We start from the raw sequence: 16,489 nt of genomic DNA, 5'->3' as shown, positions 1-16,489 counted from the left end.
TGCTCGGTACCGCAACTCGGTACTACTGACTTGGCGCATTCTGGCTGCTCTCCGTAAAATATTCTGCATCCGGTCTCCGCACTAAATAATTTCTCATTATTATTATGAATAGCTGCAAAATAATCTTGTAGTTAGTTTTGCAGCTGAAAAATCAAGATGTTTTTCCATGGAAAAACCAAAAAATTCACAAAACTATGTAAGATTTCATAAACATAAAGCAGAGACAAACAGATTTACTACATAGGAACTATTTCACTCCTGATTTTCAAGAGGATTGACAAAACCAAAACAATATGGGCAAAAAAAAAAAAAACCGAGTACTAATTAATGCTTGCCTGGATCAACAGAAATACTGTGAAGGATACCAACAGAGCCAATCCATGGCAGAGGTGGCCATCAGGAGGTGGAGAAGCAGTGCTACCTCGCGGCAAGGAAGGATATTCATCCGGCGTCGGCATCACACATTCTTGGCCATTGAAAGATATCTTCCTCGGAAATGGCCATCCTCCCTGAAATGTGAAAATAGCAGGGTCCTTTTTAAGCAATATTTCGGTCTGCACATTCCCAAACTCACCTTGCTGCAGCAGCAGGTCATTGTAGTACTTAATTCCCCAGAACACTCCAGTGTCATCTGCAAAAAATCGTTTCAAAATGCTATAATATGAATAAACAATAGAAAGAAATGGTTAAGGAGATCAGCCAGCATCATTATTACATGAATTTAACATTTGGAGTGCTTAAGGCTTTCTAAAAGATTCCATGTAGTTGACAAACAAGTCATCTTTGGAACTACTAGGAAGCCATTAGGAGATCCAAACATTATAATATTCACTTTTAATCTAAACCATTAATGTCACTTATTGACTCTGAACAAACAAAATATGTTGAACATTCAAGTTTAAATTCAAGCAAATGATTGATCCGTCATAAAGACAACTTTAAATGATAGAAGAAAAATAGGAAATATACATATAGGAACATTATTTAACAAATAAATTCATACTATATCAAATAATGCATATACTATATGATTTTGGCTTATTTCATTTTAATTGAAAAAGAGTTTTGTTAAGAATAATATAAAAACATATATTTTTGATTTACGGAAACTTGCCATCATTATTGTTGCAAGAGAACATTGCGATGACAATTATCATTATTGAATTGAATGATATATTTCAAATGGACCAAATTGCTTTGATTTGATGCACGAACACTTTAACTAGTGTCACAAAATAAATAAAGAAATCAAGATCAATGAGGATTCAACTAGGTATATTTGGACATTTGACTCTTTATGAAGGGACAAAATAATCTCCAACTATATTAAAGAATCATTTTGGTCTCTCAAGTCTTTAAAAATGAATCAAAATAATCTCATGATAGAATAATTCTGATTCCTTTTTAAAGAGTTTTGAGATTAAAATAGTCTTTTGATATAGTTAGGGACTATTTTAATCTTTTATAGAGAGTCAATGAATCATTATGATCCTTTTCTCACTAGGTATAGGAGCTTAGTGACAAAAAATAATAAAACATTTCAAGACTGAACTTCAACTGGATTGAAAGTTGAAACATACTAATAGTATTATACTGGATGAGAGGTTTATAGTTGAAACTGAAGACTTGAGTTAGGCTTTGCAGATTGGGGTGTTGCACCACTAGAGTCCAGTCACTATAGTTCTTCAGCATATTGAAGTTGTTGATAGTCACTTTAACTCTCCAATACTCCTTATAACTAAGCTTGAGATGCCAGTGTACACGGATTGGGCACATATGTCTTGTGCACATAACGATATCAGGTACAGGATCATCATAACCTTGAGGCAACTGCAAAAATGTGGGATGTTGGCCATCGCTGTTACAAGACAAAGACAGACTAAGCTGATTTAACCACAATTTTCTATAGAAGAAATGGTTTTCTGAGATGCTTACTTGGCACATTTTGGCGCTTCTGGTGATCCTTGACAACCACAGCTACAAGTAGGACATGGAACTATCGTCTCGTTGTAAAAAGTAGACAAAGATACACAACACTTGGGTGCTTGAGATTCTCTGAACTGGGAATATGAACAGCTAACCAGCCATGTTACTACACAATTTTGTCCACGAGAATAGTAAGATAAGCTGTATTTGAATGATGTTACGCAGAGAAGTATTGTCAAAATAAAAAGCATGACATGATGAAGAACAACTTGACGCCGTGAAATTTGAAACCCAAAGAGTATATCAGATTCCTTAATTACAGTAGAAGGAACTTAGCAAGTAATGGAATTACGTGATGACTATATTGTGCCACGAAAACAGGAGAAATTATTCTGCGCGGAATCTGGATGGGAAGAACCATTTGGACTCCGCACATAATAATTTCTCAAAAAACAGAAACATATTTGAAATTGATCACACCATATAATGATTGTAATAAAGCGTAAGCATCACTTCATAGAAAACTGGTCAATCTATGGAATTCTGATTGCTATTCATCCAATTCCAACATCTGAATTTTAATTTTCTGATCAATCCAGAAATAAAAGCAGAATGAGCAATCTAGTTTCCAATAAACCGAAGTGAACCAAACGGATGAATTTTAAGCAGTATGTTTTCAGTTTTGGTTTAAAGTTTCATCAGTTCGGCTTACAAGTTGATAACCACGAAACCGGTTGGTTAAATTACACAATACCAGTGAAATTCTCGCTTGGGCAAACAAAAAATGGTTTTAAACTATGAATTTAATTCATCTTGTGGTTTTTTTTCATTTACGTCTAAAAAGTCCTAGTAAACAGATAAAAGTAGTCATTGAAAAGAAGTTACGCACATATCTACAAGGCTACTAAACAGTAATAGATCTTTATAATAACGTCAGCACTTCTATCTGGAGACTTATAATAAACTCAATTAATATTGCACAGATTGTGCAAAAAAATAATAATCTGGCTATAAAACGACATTCAGTTTACGAGTTAAATGCCAAAATTGGACATGAAAGCTTTAGCTTCAGCATACAACTATTTAAATACCTAAGCAACATCCGTGGCTGAGGTCTAGTTGCCGAAAATATATGCCGCATCGTTAATAATACAAGTGGTTAGGATAGGGATGTTAGTTCCATATGAAATCTTATTGTGTTGATCAATTGGATTGTATTGCTGCCTCGAACCTCAAGTCATTTTTTCGTGATCGGCTGATCGCTAAGGGTTATTAGGATTTTATCCCCTGCTTGGTTTTAAGTGTACCCAACATTGTGTACCAGAGCATTGTGTACTCGAGCGTTTTTTGGTACAATACCACGGCGTTGTGAACCCGAGCGCCCCAGCGCTAATAGACAGAGAGCAGAGCACCGCAACGCTCTAAATTAGGCGTCATAACATCATAATGACAAAGGCTTGAGCGCCACAACACACAAAACTGGAGGCGCAACGCTTTGAAACAAACTGGACAATTTTCTTTCTTATTTTTTTTCTGGAGGGTTGCATCCCTTGGAGTTATTAACTAGATTTTCTTTTGAGTAGTTAGAACAGGAGAACTGTGAGAATGGTGTAAGAAAGAAGATAAGCAAGGAGAGAGAGGAGAGATTTGTATTTATTTCTCCCCATTTTCATAGTGGATTTCTTGGCGTGGTGTGGCTCCGTAGTTTTTTTTTCCTATTTTGGGTTTTTCCACGTTAAATCCTGATGTCCTTTTACTTTCCATTGTTTTTTTTTTATTTGCTTGTTTGTTTCATCATGGTATTTTACTTCCATCCACAACAAGTGAGTAATATAAGAAATAATGGGTAGCTTGAGTGCTTAAACTGTATAGTTTCTCTAACATGGTCTGGATACAAATGTCATATACCACAAATTTTTAAACCTTTCTTGCAAGGGTGACAACTAGCAAGAAAATAGAAAGACTAGCAGCACAAAATTGAGATAGATGAATTCTATTCTGTAGAAGATAGATTAGGTTATATATGACAAATATATTTAAACTCCATACTCCATAGCAACTCCACATTAGGAGTGAAAACCTCAATGACACTTAACGAACAAAATATGTTATCAACTGAAAAAAGGCTATGGCAGATCACTTACGGAGGGCTTGTGTTTTGCGGCGACCTCCATCATTCTGAAACTTGGTAGGGGGTACCACAGTAGCATTACTACATGTATATCCAGGCAAACCAAGACTAAAATTGTAGGGCATTGGGGTTTCAGCATCGCTAACATTCAGAGAAAGGCCAGTACTTGAAGTCCCAACACTTATTTGGAAAGATGAATGGTAATTCAAATGGTCCTGAGCCAACGAAGCCAACACACCACCTTTGCAACAATTTTTAGTTTGCATATTATATGGAGCACCTGGAAGCAAGTCCACAATAACTGGACTCTTGTCACAACAATGGGGGATGTTGCCTGTGAACTTAGAGCAGTTCCCTTGCTCAGCAGCCTCAGCACCTCTTGCATCCCATATTACTTCTTCCCCTCCCCATGTCCAGCCTAGCTTCCAGCCAGGACTATCAATATGACGGTATAGCTGGTAGTTGTATATATCAATCATGACCTACAGGAAAGAAATAATTGTGTAACAGCTACATTGCGGTCAAAAAATTGAGATCAAAATTAAAGTTTATAGGATGGTATAAATGGTATGAATGAATTATAGGAGTGATATATTTGATATTAAGTTTTATATCTGTGAAAAGCATGTAATATTAATGTTTTGGGTGTTAGATATGTAAATAGCATGAAATAAAAGTAGTATGTATGTAAATTTCCCAAAAAAAAAAAGCTACAATTGCTAATCTGGCGAAGCCCAATTTTTCCTCTATAGAATAAGCATAACATTCAAAGCAGATGGTTTTATACATAAATTCAAATTGAATAAATTATCCTTTAATCTTCGTTTAAAAAGTTCAAATACTTGTCACAAGTTCTGTTCTTCTGGATTAACTTGGAAAAAAAATCTGATCCATATTTTGCTTTGATTTTCACGGCCTTAGACCCTATAAAAATGAAACAAAAAGAACCATCAAAAAGGGCGTGCAAAGTTGGGCTTGCTATAAGAAATTGAAGAGGATGGGAGAGAGGCCATTTTAGATGAAGGTTAAAAAGAAGAAATAGAGAAGAGAGTGAGAAAACATCATTTGGTTCTTTTGTTTGTGGGTGGTGAACAAGCTCTACATGATGAAGGCACGCTACAATGGGGCACATAGTCAAATGCAGGGGTGCCTTAGGGCACATATGGTGATACCGGAAAAGCATACTAGTGCTGAAAGCAAGTTTGGTGGTGCCAAAACTAATAATCGATGTTGGGTACATAAATTTTCACTCGCAATAATTTTACAATTTTGCAATCTAAACGATCTAATTTTCTTATCAGAAAATGTCTAGTATAACCACAAAAATATAAGCAAATAACCACTTACTACAACATCATGCATTCAAGCTTCAACTACTAGGATTAACTTCATAGGTTTGTTTTTTGTCTTCAATATCATTATCATTGAATATCATTGCTTCCAACTTTAGTTCTTCAAGAGAATGATTTGCAATAGTTCATTGGATATCATATAATAAAAGTTGGTTCTTTTTTGTATCTATTTACTTCTCTAGTTCACTAGATCTCTCCCATAATATTTCTTTATCCTCTAATCTAAATCACAAAAAATGTATATATTTACTTCTATACTTCTCTAGTTCTCTAATCTTCTCTCATAATAGTTCATTGGATATCATATATTTATAATTCAAATAATTTTATCATAAAAAATTAGGACACGCGTGTCCCAGCGTGTTTGAAACATGTCACAGCCGTGTCAGGTTAATTTAAACAATATTTTAATTGGACATGTGTCTGACGTGTTCAACACGTGCCCGTGTTCGACACGTGTCTGACATTGTATTCTCTCTTCAAGAGGTGTGTCGGTGCATCATAGACCACAAACCTAGCAGGGAAAAAATGTTATCATAACTACATGAATGTGTAAGCCCTCATATGCTTTAGTTGTCATTAATTAATCCTATGCATCATAAAGATATATTGTGCCCACTGAACTTTTTTTATAAGACTAAAAAACAAGACTTATAGAAAACTTTTTGTCAAATACCTTTCACAAATAGGATCGAGAGTTGGCTGAGTAGCATCAATTGCACTACTTTTATGTGATACTTACAGTCAGCTCAAGAATGTCATTATATAAAAAGTTGACCTAGCCAATTAATCTCTCTAATATATTATACTTATTAAATCCTAGCCCAATGAGAGTCACTCAATATGTAGGATCCTAAGAATAAAAAGTTTTAAGTTCACTTGGATAAAGTATATGAGAGTGTAAAGAAGTCACTATAATTATCATAACCTTCTAACATCTCCTTATGATGCTTTAGTCTGCCATCTATTTCAATTATCTCATAAGGCTTGTAATGCTTCATAATCACTACCATACTTAGATCATCCTATGACATCATATTACTTGTTCCAATGAGTAAGGAAGCATCTTAGGTTGAAGGATCGACTTTCATATCACTCTTTCCTCCTTATGTGTTACATCCTCTCCCTCGTGAACTATACGGCTTCATCATATTGGTAGACCACAATCCACCATTTAAAAGTATATATATCCTAGTAACCATATTAAAACCACACACTAAAATGTGCCAATGAATGTCCTCTAGTAGTTCCTAATTGAAAGCATTATTATCTTATATTATATTATGATTATGATACATGATAAGGATATTCCATACATCTACATTAAACAGTGTCTACCTTTGCTACAACATCATTGTAGTTAGGATACATGCCCTTTGATCTAATGCGGTCGCAATCATGATTGAACATTTTTCCCTATGATTAAAACTTATAATGTACTCAATAGTGTCCTTCAATAAGATTTATCCATAATTTATAAGGTCTCATTGGATGAGCAACTCATGGTTGCAATAAGGATCACATTATCAAGTTTGGTCAGCTCTCCCTGACTGAGTAGATAAGAATCTATGACAGATTTAAGATGATAAACTAATGAGATTTTTATTGGATTTGTCACAATTTCCTCCATTATCTCCTCACATTGGCATATCATTCTCGTTATGCCTTTGTAGCAAGTTAAGGCATACAAAAAGCCACCGTAACACGAAAAATATAATTTAATTCAGCTAATTGATGAACAAAGTCCTAAAAACTTTGAAATGATATAAATCATAAATTTTAATAAAAACCAAATATAATGGGCAATTCTATTCTCACATTTAAAGACCATCAATGCCACATGAAATGAAAATAATGATTCCAATAGATCTTAAGCAGCCCAATCCCCAGATTTCGAAGGTTGCCAGAAGAAAAATCCAAGACAACTAACCTCCCGGCGATTGGGGAAGCTAGATTGGGAATAGCCGAATAGGAGCCAAGCGTCACTCACCGTGTAGCCGTCATCACGGAACTGCTGAAAGTCCCACTTGATTGTGATATTCCCATTGGGGTCCATTGGATCGTACGCACCTGCAAGCATTTCAGGAAGAAAAAGCTTCGAAATCTAATACAAAGGAAACATAGCAGAGATAAAAAAGAAGTACAACTAGCAGACCGGCGAGACAGAGGTGGAGAAGAAGAAAAACGTATGTGGCCACCCACAGCAGAACTCCGCCACCTCCGCAGCACAAAGACATCGTTGCGGAGCAGCAGATACTATTGGAGCTGTGAATGATTTGGGTTTTCAAGGAGGAGAGAGAAATGGAAATGGCAAACAGAGAGGGAGAGAGAGAGAGAGACAGAAGTGGAAACGCCTGCGCACGCGTTCCAATTAGGAATTCAGGGGAGACGAAAAAGGAAGGAGATATTGAATTGGTTGTCTTCATATTGTTTCCCATATAACGTCTGTGGGGCTGTTCTTCTTAATTTGCGCTGCTCAGCGTATCTTCGATCCACTTGGCTGGCACTAATTGGCGGTGGAGGAGGAGAAGCGACGGACCAAGGTGGAGTAGGCGGCGGTGGCGGAAAATTTAAAAGCCAGGATGTTTTCTTGCACTGAACCTTCGTTTCCTTGAGCGGTTTTTCAGCACCCTTGGATTTGACTTGGTAAATTGCCCATTAGTTGAGTTTATAAGGGTGCAATTGAGCTAAGCAATTTTGTGGTCCGAACTCCATCAACAGACAACGATCTTTTTGACCCAGGTCTCCTGCCGACTACGGTCATTCCAACCTCCGTCACCTACTATGGTCCTTCCGACCTCCATCTACAAACAACGGTCTTTCTGACCCTGGTCTCCTACCGACTACGGTCCTTCTGACCAAACAACATGTATAAGTAACTCCTACCATGTAATGCAATCTATATGATGTACATTTGCTACATCAATCCAAGGCCTTCTCCAAAGGAAGGGCCTCATTTGTAATCGACTGAAAATACTAGTGGATTCATTCAAACGGGGCCAGGCCCCATGGTTTTCCCCTTATTCAGGGGTTTTCCACGTAAAAAACTGGTGTCTCTTATGAACGCTACACCCTCTCACTTATCTGATTGTGTGCTGGATCTTCGTACAATGCTAAGACATTAAATTATATATTTCTCTATCGCCGCGAATATTCCAGGACGCAACAATTGTGCTGTGTTTTCTGTCAGGAAGCCTTTACATAAATTTTTTTCTAACATAATTGTGGGAGTTTTTTTGTAATTACTATTTCGACATCCTATAAAATTCTATAATATGTTAAAATGTTGCAAGCAATTTACTTTGTTTGCATGAACCATCCTATGGTGTAATTAGATCACAAAGAATTAGTTTGGAAGTTTTTGCAATTACTTTTATATCATAGCCCTGCATTGGGTACTCATACCCACACCCACCCACATACCTACCAACACCCAATGGGTATGGGTGGGTATGGGTACGCCCATGACCTCGTGGGTGGGCATGGGTGGATACTCAACATCAGAGGACAACCGATTTACATAACTAATCATCACATGCATGTAGTATATTACAATAATCCTGACTACGCAGTGCGCAACACTGAACCGCGTCGCGACCATGATAAATTTTAATATGTGGCTTGAAAGTTTGCAGTCAGAGAAAATGTCAAAAAACCACTAGGCCATTAATCTGTGGCAGACTGCATTCAATAAGCGTGGAAAGTGGGTGGGTGTGGGTGGTTATGACATCCGAAAAGCCACCATAGGCAGGTGTGGGTGGGCAAAGCTCGCCAGCGCAGAGCGTGGGTACCGCACCAGGACCCCATATAGGGCTCGGCTTTATATACATTTTAAGATTTAATATATCCGTATAAGTCATACGTGAATGTTTCAACACTCTACAAAAATAGTCAGTAGATATTTTTATTGGTCTCGAGCATCAGTCTACTTAGCAATAGAGATTATAACCCCCATTAGATACACAATTTCAACATATTTTGTCATGGATTCTCAAAGATATATGTTATATGGCATATTTTAAATATTTTATTGGGGCTATTGATTCACACACGTTATTGCACACATCACTATCGAAGAACTAGTTACTTACATAGGGTGATATTATTCACCAACTAGTTCTTTATGATCTATGTATTAGGATAGGAGGATTCAGTGCATGACACTTGTATTTTTTCAACATATTGTGATGGGTCATAAAATAATTTTTTTCTATATAATCACATACTTTTCTTATATATAGTAAAAGAATTTAATCAGTACATTTTTGCTTATCATGTGCACATAAATTAGTAGTTTTATCAACCGAAAGTTTTTACTTAATTGATGTGGTTTTCCTCCATAAAGAGCATTTTTAAGCCTTATTTAGGTATGAGATATCATATACATAATCTATGAGGTACTCATCGTGTAAGGGGTTAACATAAGGCTTCGTTTGAGACGGTTTTCTTAATGCTTCTTAAAGTAGCTTTTTAGTACAAACAATTTATTTTTTCTACTAAAAAACTGCTTTAAGAAACAGTAAGAAAATCGTCTCAAATGAAGACTAAGACAACAAAAAACAACTTTCTTCACAATTTTATAATTAATTTTATAAAGCACTTCAGTGCAATTGTCCCAAACAAACAAATCCTTAGTCTTTCTCATCATATGAGATGCGAGAGATTTAACATAAAAGTTTTAAAATGTTAAGAAAATTTAAATAATTGAATTATCTAAGTCATAAATTAAATATAAAATATTTTTGTTTTCAATATATAAATGCTTATTAAATTATTGTTCAAATATCAATTTATTTGTTGAAATTATGATTTTATTCTTAATTTTCATTCTCATGCTATTATATTATGTTTGATGAAAATTTATTCCCAACTGCCACACTTCATCCACTAAATCAGTCCAATAACTATCCCAACAACAACAACAATTTCTCCTCTTCTGTTAGTTTCGACATATTGCATTCCCCCATAATTACCATTTAATATGCCTTCATCCATTAAATCAACCAAACAATAATATACTATACCTTCTCACTTTTCATTTTCAAAAATTTTGTCTTCTTTTGCCTTTATTGAGCATTTCAATCAACCCACTAATAAATGTGCTTCACTAAATACCTCCACGCTCACTTAGTAGTACATCAAATTACAAACCGATTCAAAACTAGCCATCTCTAGCTAAAATACATCCTAAATCTTGTCAACACCATTTCAAACACCAATATCACCTGACATTCTAGAGTTATCTGCCAACCACATTGGTGTACAACCATGTCCTAAGAAATTTAAGCCCTACATACATGTGAAACATCGATCATAGTTCCTCACTCATTGAGTCAAAGCCTTTTTAGATGCAAGCTGACCTATAAACTAAGTATCACATAGCATTTCATAGGATTAGATTGGTTACACAAGGCTTCAAACAAGAGTAAGGTATTAACTCCAATGAAACCATCAACCATGTTATAAAAATACCAACCATCTACATCCTTCTCATTATTGCCCTACCCTATGACCGGACAATCATATAGTTTGATATAAACTATGTATTTCTTTATAACCATCTCAATGAAGAAATAAAATGACCCAATCATAGGGCTTTCAAGATCAACAACATTTGAACCATTTTTTTCTACTCAAAAGCCTATATATATGGGCTTAAACAAGCATCTTAACAATGATTCTCAATATGCACTAACAAATTACAATAACTAGGCTTTACTTTTAGCTCACTTGACCCCTACTTCATGATTTATAGCACAAATTCCTCTCACCTCTATATTTTGATCTACGTTGATGACATCCTGATAGCTGGTAATGATCCTCATGTTGCTTTCAACTATCCTATAAAAACTAACTACATACTTTCATATGATAAAAATTTGACAACATTTATCAAGTCCTTGGTCTTGTAGTCTCATCCACAAAATATAGTTTGTATTTGCATCAAACACCATATGTGTGAGACTTACACAACGTGTTGGCATGGATAAATACAAAATCCTACTCAAATCGTCCTAACTACCATACCTTTCCTTATCGAGACTACTAAAATAGAATTTCACAAATCCTCCTTGTATAGGCACTTATTCAAATCTCTACAATACTTGACATTAACAAGGTCAGATCTCTTGTTTGTTGTCAACGGACTCAAGAAATGCATAAACCTATCAATTCTCACTACCAATAATGCAAATGCTTCTTCTACTACTTTTAAGGGACTATAGATTATGGAATTGAAATCTACAAGGACTTTCTACTTCTCTTTGCCTATGCCAATGCACATTAGGCTAGCGACCCTCATGATACACGACCTTTAGTTATTGTGCTCATTTAAATTGAACTCCAATTTTCTAGTGCAAGCAAGAAACAACCCATTGTAGCTAGATCCTCAATAGAAGTATAATACAAGGCATCGACAACTTCAACCATTGCATTATCTACTTCCTGAGTTTGATGTTCCACTCACTCTCAACACTTTTTTTATTGTGAAAACATTTTAACTCTTGCTCTAACAAACAACATAGTATTTCATGGTTGTATGAAACATATTATAATTGATTATCACTTTATCATAGTACATTATATCCAAGATATTATCCTCACGCCTCTACTAAAGACAAATTCATTGATATCTTAACAAAACTTCTCCCAACAAAATGCTTCAGCGGCCTTCAAGACAGACTAACAATTTGTCTATTAACATATCAGTCTATTACACAGGGTATGCCATGACCTATCATTTGCGCATCATAACCGCAAGCCTCTAGCCATCAAGATGATATCAGCCATCTATGTTAAACAAATTAATGTTATAGTGTATCTCCTCTCAGCTTTATAAAGGGTAGAGGTACCATTGAGTTCTATAATCGATCATCTTTCACCTTCACAAAATGAATAAAGTACAAATTCCCCTCTCCAGCTACATCTATTCTGCTTTTAATGCTTCTGTAAGGGCATCTCCAGCCGAAAATCCAATTTTTTTACTCCTAAATGCAGTGAAATTAAAAAATGTCGTGATTGATCTTTAATTGAACTCCATTTGCATCCTTCTGTGAAGGTAACCGTCTTTCTCCTCTTTCGCGCGTTTCTTCGGCAAATCTGGTTGAGATGGAAAAATCGCGTAGGTGAATAGTGCAACGCTGTTCACCCTCCACCGATTAGCGATTATTCGCCGTTCGAATGGAGCTAACCAACTACGCCTTACAGTCGTTTGGAGTTCAGCTGGAGACGCCCTAAGTGTTTTTCTATCGAACTATTCATGTTTTATTTTTAATCATTAAATTTTTGTCTCAACCCAACATAGTTCTCAGATAAATGATTGCACCGAAACAAATAAGTAAAATAGAAATGCGGCCAGAAAAAATCATATAGCCAAATCACAATAAGAAATTTACTTTAAAAATTGAAAGAAATTGTATAAATCTCTTTTCTCTCACTCTTCTTTTATCTTTCTTCACTTCACTCACGGAAATGAACTTCAGACATTCAAAGGACACAATCCTTCAAGTGAAATAAGAAGGAAAAAAAATGCTCAACATGTCTTGCATTATGACGGAGAACATACTTGCACTACAACGGCATTACACTTTGAAGCGCTATTATGCTCCGCTCTTTATCTCCAGCTCGAATTTAAAACATCTAAAGTATTAGCATACAATATCACAATGTGTTGTAGAGCTTTACAGATTTTTTTTTTTTTTTTTCATGAGCAGAGTCAACACCCAATTGATAGACACAATCACTTTCGGCATAAAACTAACAATATTATGATACAATTTTTTCTTTCCGTGAAAACTAAAGGCCAGCCAATGCTTTCACGCTAAATAAATTTCAGAGTAAAAATTTATTAAATACAGATACGTTCGACTGTTCACCGATTTCAAAGCTATCAGTAGCCCGAAAAAAAGCTCAAAAAATTGCATCCACCGGAAAGAGTTTTTCCCCCTCAGATAACTTCATCATTTTCGGTATAAATTTCGTTTTATACATCACACATCAAATGATAATTCTCTCGATAAGAACCTGAAATTTTTTATTCCGAAATAGATTAACAAACTCTCATTGAGTTGCGATGAAAGCTTCAAGTCGCGAAGAACTATAAAGAAAACACTCCAACCATCAAAAGAGGCAGCTTTAACAACTAGCTAATACCAAAGGGATGCCACAGATCTCTTTTTACTTTTATGCTGGAACTGCAACTGTGGAACCATGGAGGCTTCCTCGTTCCACCCGCTTGGACCCCTCTCAATGGAATCCGGCAGCGGATACAATCCCTCCTGAGCCATAGCAGTAGCCTGAGCAGCAGGGAATGGCGTCGCCCAGGCTGGGATATCCTCCATCTTAGTCACCGCTCCGCCCGGCCATGCCCATGCCCCGCTGCTGCTTCCGGCCGTCTCGGTCTCCACCGCCGGATCCGATATCTTTACAACAAATAGATTTCAGGTGTTTGTTAATTAACCTTTTATCTATTAACTTAGTCGTCTTTTTTTTTAGTTTATGGAAAACACAAACTTAAACTTTTCTGAAAGGTATTCTGTTGAACCTACCAAATTGTAGCCAGTGAGGTTGCCGGCGGCGGCGGCATCGTCGAGAAGGAAATCATCGACGCGCCATCCGGGAAGCATGTTCATCAAGTAGTCAGATATGGTGCTTCCGCCGCTGTTATTGTTCGCCGTTTTGGTGGCGGTGCTGTGGCTGCTGCACACGGTGTCTTCCTCCGAGACTCTGCTGCTGGCGGTAAAGCTGCTGGAGACCATCTCTGTCTCCGAAGTGGGCAGCGAGGAGTAAGTGGAGGCGGAGGTGACTGGTGCTGTGGACAGTCTGATGCCGCTGAGGAGAAACCTTTTGTGCTTTCTGGTGTTGGTATTAGCCGAATGAATTGGCAGGTCGCAGTCCTTGCAGAGTATGGCTCTGTCATCTTGACAGAACACGAAGCCTCGTCGCCCCTGCAAGGATAAGTATCAATATTAATAAAAATTGGTTTTTTTTTTTTTTTGGGATACGATTTGAATCGGTGAGTAAATTAATTAACCTTGCAGATGTCGCACGGTGGGAGGGTTTTTGAGGAGGGGTGGAGAAGGGAGACGCGGCGGTGCTTGCTGGCGAGCTTATTGGCGGAGTGGACGCGATGATCGCAGCCGAGGCAGAGCGCGGCCTCGTCGGCGCAGCAGAGGACGGAGGCAGCTTCCAGGCCGCAGACGTCGCACTGTATCTTCATCTGTCTCTCTCTCTCTCTAGCTCTGGTTAGTGCTGGATTGGATCCGAGGAAAGTTGACACCTTTATGAGAACTGTGGAAGGGGAAGAAGTTGGAAATTAAATTAAGGGATTATTCGACATCATTATCCGAGAATATTAAAAAAATCAGCATGAAGAATGCGTGGGTGCGGATGAAAGCGATGGGACCTTTTGGCTCTGAATAAGGTTCCACGGGTATTGGTTTTTTCCATTGTGCTGCATGACGTTTTGTATTTTATTATATATTGGATGATGATTAGCTTTTTGGGCAAGATGAAAATTTTGATTTATTTGCCTCATAAAATTTAAATTAATATATCTATCACCTTACATTTTAGAAAAAAAAAACTCAAATTTTCTTTTTGAATCAGAATACTCACTCATATTCTTAGTGGCCAAATTATAAAAACAACACATTTTATATGGAAATTGTATAAGAATCGTGTTTAAGAATTAATTTAAAAAGGAGCAAAAATGAAAGTTTATAACCTGCTCCTTAAGCTAATTTAAGACCTATTTTTTATCCATTCTTTTTCTCTGACGAGCGATGATGGTTCTGAAGTAAACCGACAATGCAATATTTTCGTCTTTATCGTTGATTAATTATTGATTGTTATCTAAAGTTAGTAAATTTATATGTTTACATACTTAACATTAAGCATAAATGGATATTAGATTTGAGATTACTAATTACGAACATTTCTTAAAATTTATTATGATCCTGATTGAAAGATGTTTATATAGATTACTCATTTTGATATGGAGATTATCATTTGTGAACATTTTATAGTGACATAGATCTAGTCATATTCAGGTTATTGATATAGATTTGGCTATGTCTTAGTTATAGGAATGTGATCTTCAAGTAGACAATTTATAGTGATATAGTTGTTGTGATTGTGCTTAACATGTTCCTATAAACTATTCTATCACCTATTATGTTATCTTAGTGTTGTAGCCAATGTGATTGTATTATAGCATATTACCCTCTATTGTTTAATAAGTTTGAGCCTTTTTGAATATTGTATGAACTTTATTCAAAACTATTTTATAATTTTCTTTTAACTATTACTTATTCAAACCATGTACAAATTTTAATTGAAGAATATTTTGAATAATAATGATTAATATTTAATTAGGGTTCAAATAATTTTTGATTATGGATCAAAATTTTTGTCGCATATGATTCAACCTTCATCAAATTTTATTTGAATATTAGTTAAAGTAATTTTGATTGTAGGCGACTTATATAAAATAGTCTGCAATACATAATGGGGGTAACAAATGATGCTCAATTATGGATTGAATAATCTTTGATCATGCATCAAATTTTTATCGCATTTAGTCTAAATCTTGATAAAATTTTATTTGAACATTGTTCAAATGTTATTCAAATTAAATTTGTTATCGGAAGATTTATAAAGTATGTTGTACTCCAAAGTGGGGGAATTTTGCTCCAAACTAAACTTTTTAACATATTTTCCCAAGAAAAATAATAATGGGCATATTTTTTATTTTATTTACGAGCATTATGCGGTGTATAAAATCAATATTTCATTAATATTGCATTAAATTATTACCTAAATTATCATTGGTGTTGTAATTATTTTGTAAAAATTATTGCAATTCACATATAAGTTGATTGATGATTGGCTAATTCGGTGATACACAAGAGCATGTATCATTTCAAGTAATAAAATGATAAGAAAGTAACATTTTCAAAAGAGAATCAGTTGTTATCCTTACAAGTTAAGAACCAATTTTATCAATCACTTAATTTATCTTATAGATCAAATAAAATTTTTATGAAGTAATTAAAATAAAATAAAACAGTAGAACTTTGAT

The 16,489-nt window shown here is 35.6% G+C and overlaps 2 protein-coding genes across 3 annotated transcripts; both read right to left on the bottom strand.

The window, feature by feature from the left end:
• Positions 1–211: 211 nt before the first annotated feature.
• Positions 212–7,849, bottom strand: LOC110108964 (COBRA-like protein 7). Of its 2 annotated transcripts, none has more exons than XM_028691809.1 (6): positions 7,565–7,849; positions 7,340–7,479; positions 4,071–4,539; positions 1,936–2,092; positions 1,581–1,858; positions 212–631 (listed from the first exon to the last, which is right to left on the bottom strand). In XM_028691809.1, exons 1-6 carry the CDS (start codon positions 7,845–7,847, stop codon positions 321–323), a joined length of 1,638 nt encoding a protein of 545 aa, XP_028547642.1. In that variant the 5' UTR covers positions 7,848–7,849; the 3' UTR covers positions 212–320. The 2 variants fall into 2 exon arrangements, with proteins under 2 accessions (XP_028547642.1, XP_020695494.1); XM_020839835.2 differs by having other exon boundaries at positions 7,400–7,479.
• Positions 7,850–13,221: 5,372 nt separating this feature from the next.
• Positions 13,222–14,813, bottom strand: LOC110108943 (B-box zinc finger protein 20). Its single transcript, XM_020839810.2, has 3 exons — positions 14,441–14,813; positions 13,956–14,354; positions 13,222–13,829 (listed from the first exon to the last, which is right to left on the bottom strand). The coding sequence occupies exons 1-3, from the start codon at positions 14,624–14,626 to the stop codon at positions 13,554–13,556; spliced, it is 861 nt and encodes a 286-aa protein (XP_020695469.1). The 5' UTR covers positions 14,627–14,813; the 3' UTR covers positions 13,222–13,553.
• Positions 14,814–16,489: the final 1,676 nt, after the last annotated feature.

Source organism: Dendrobium catenatum, unplaced genomic scaffold (assembly GCF_001605985.2).
Source record: "Dendrobium catenatum unplaced genomic scaffold, ASM160598v2 original_scaffold_71536, whole genome shotgun sequence".
In the NCBI taxonomy this organism is placed as follows: domain Eukaryota; kingdom Viridiplantae; phylum Streptophyta; class Magnoliopsida; order Asparagales; family Orchidaceae; genus Dendrobium; species Dendrobium catenatum.
This window is presented reverse-complemented; position numbering and strand designations above follow the sequence as displayed.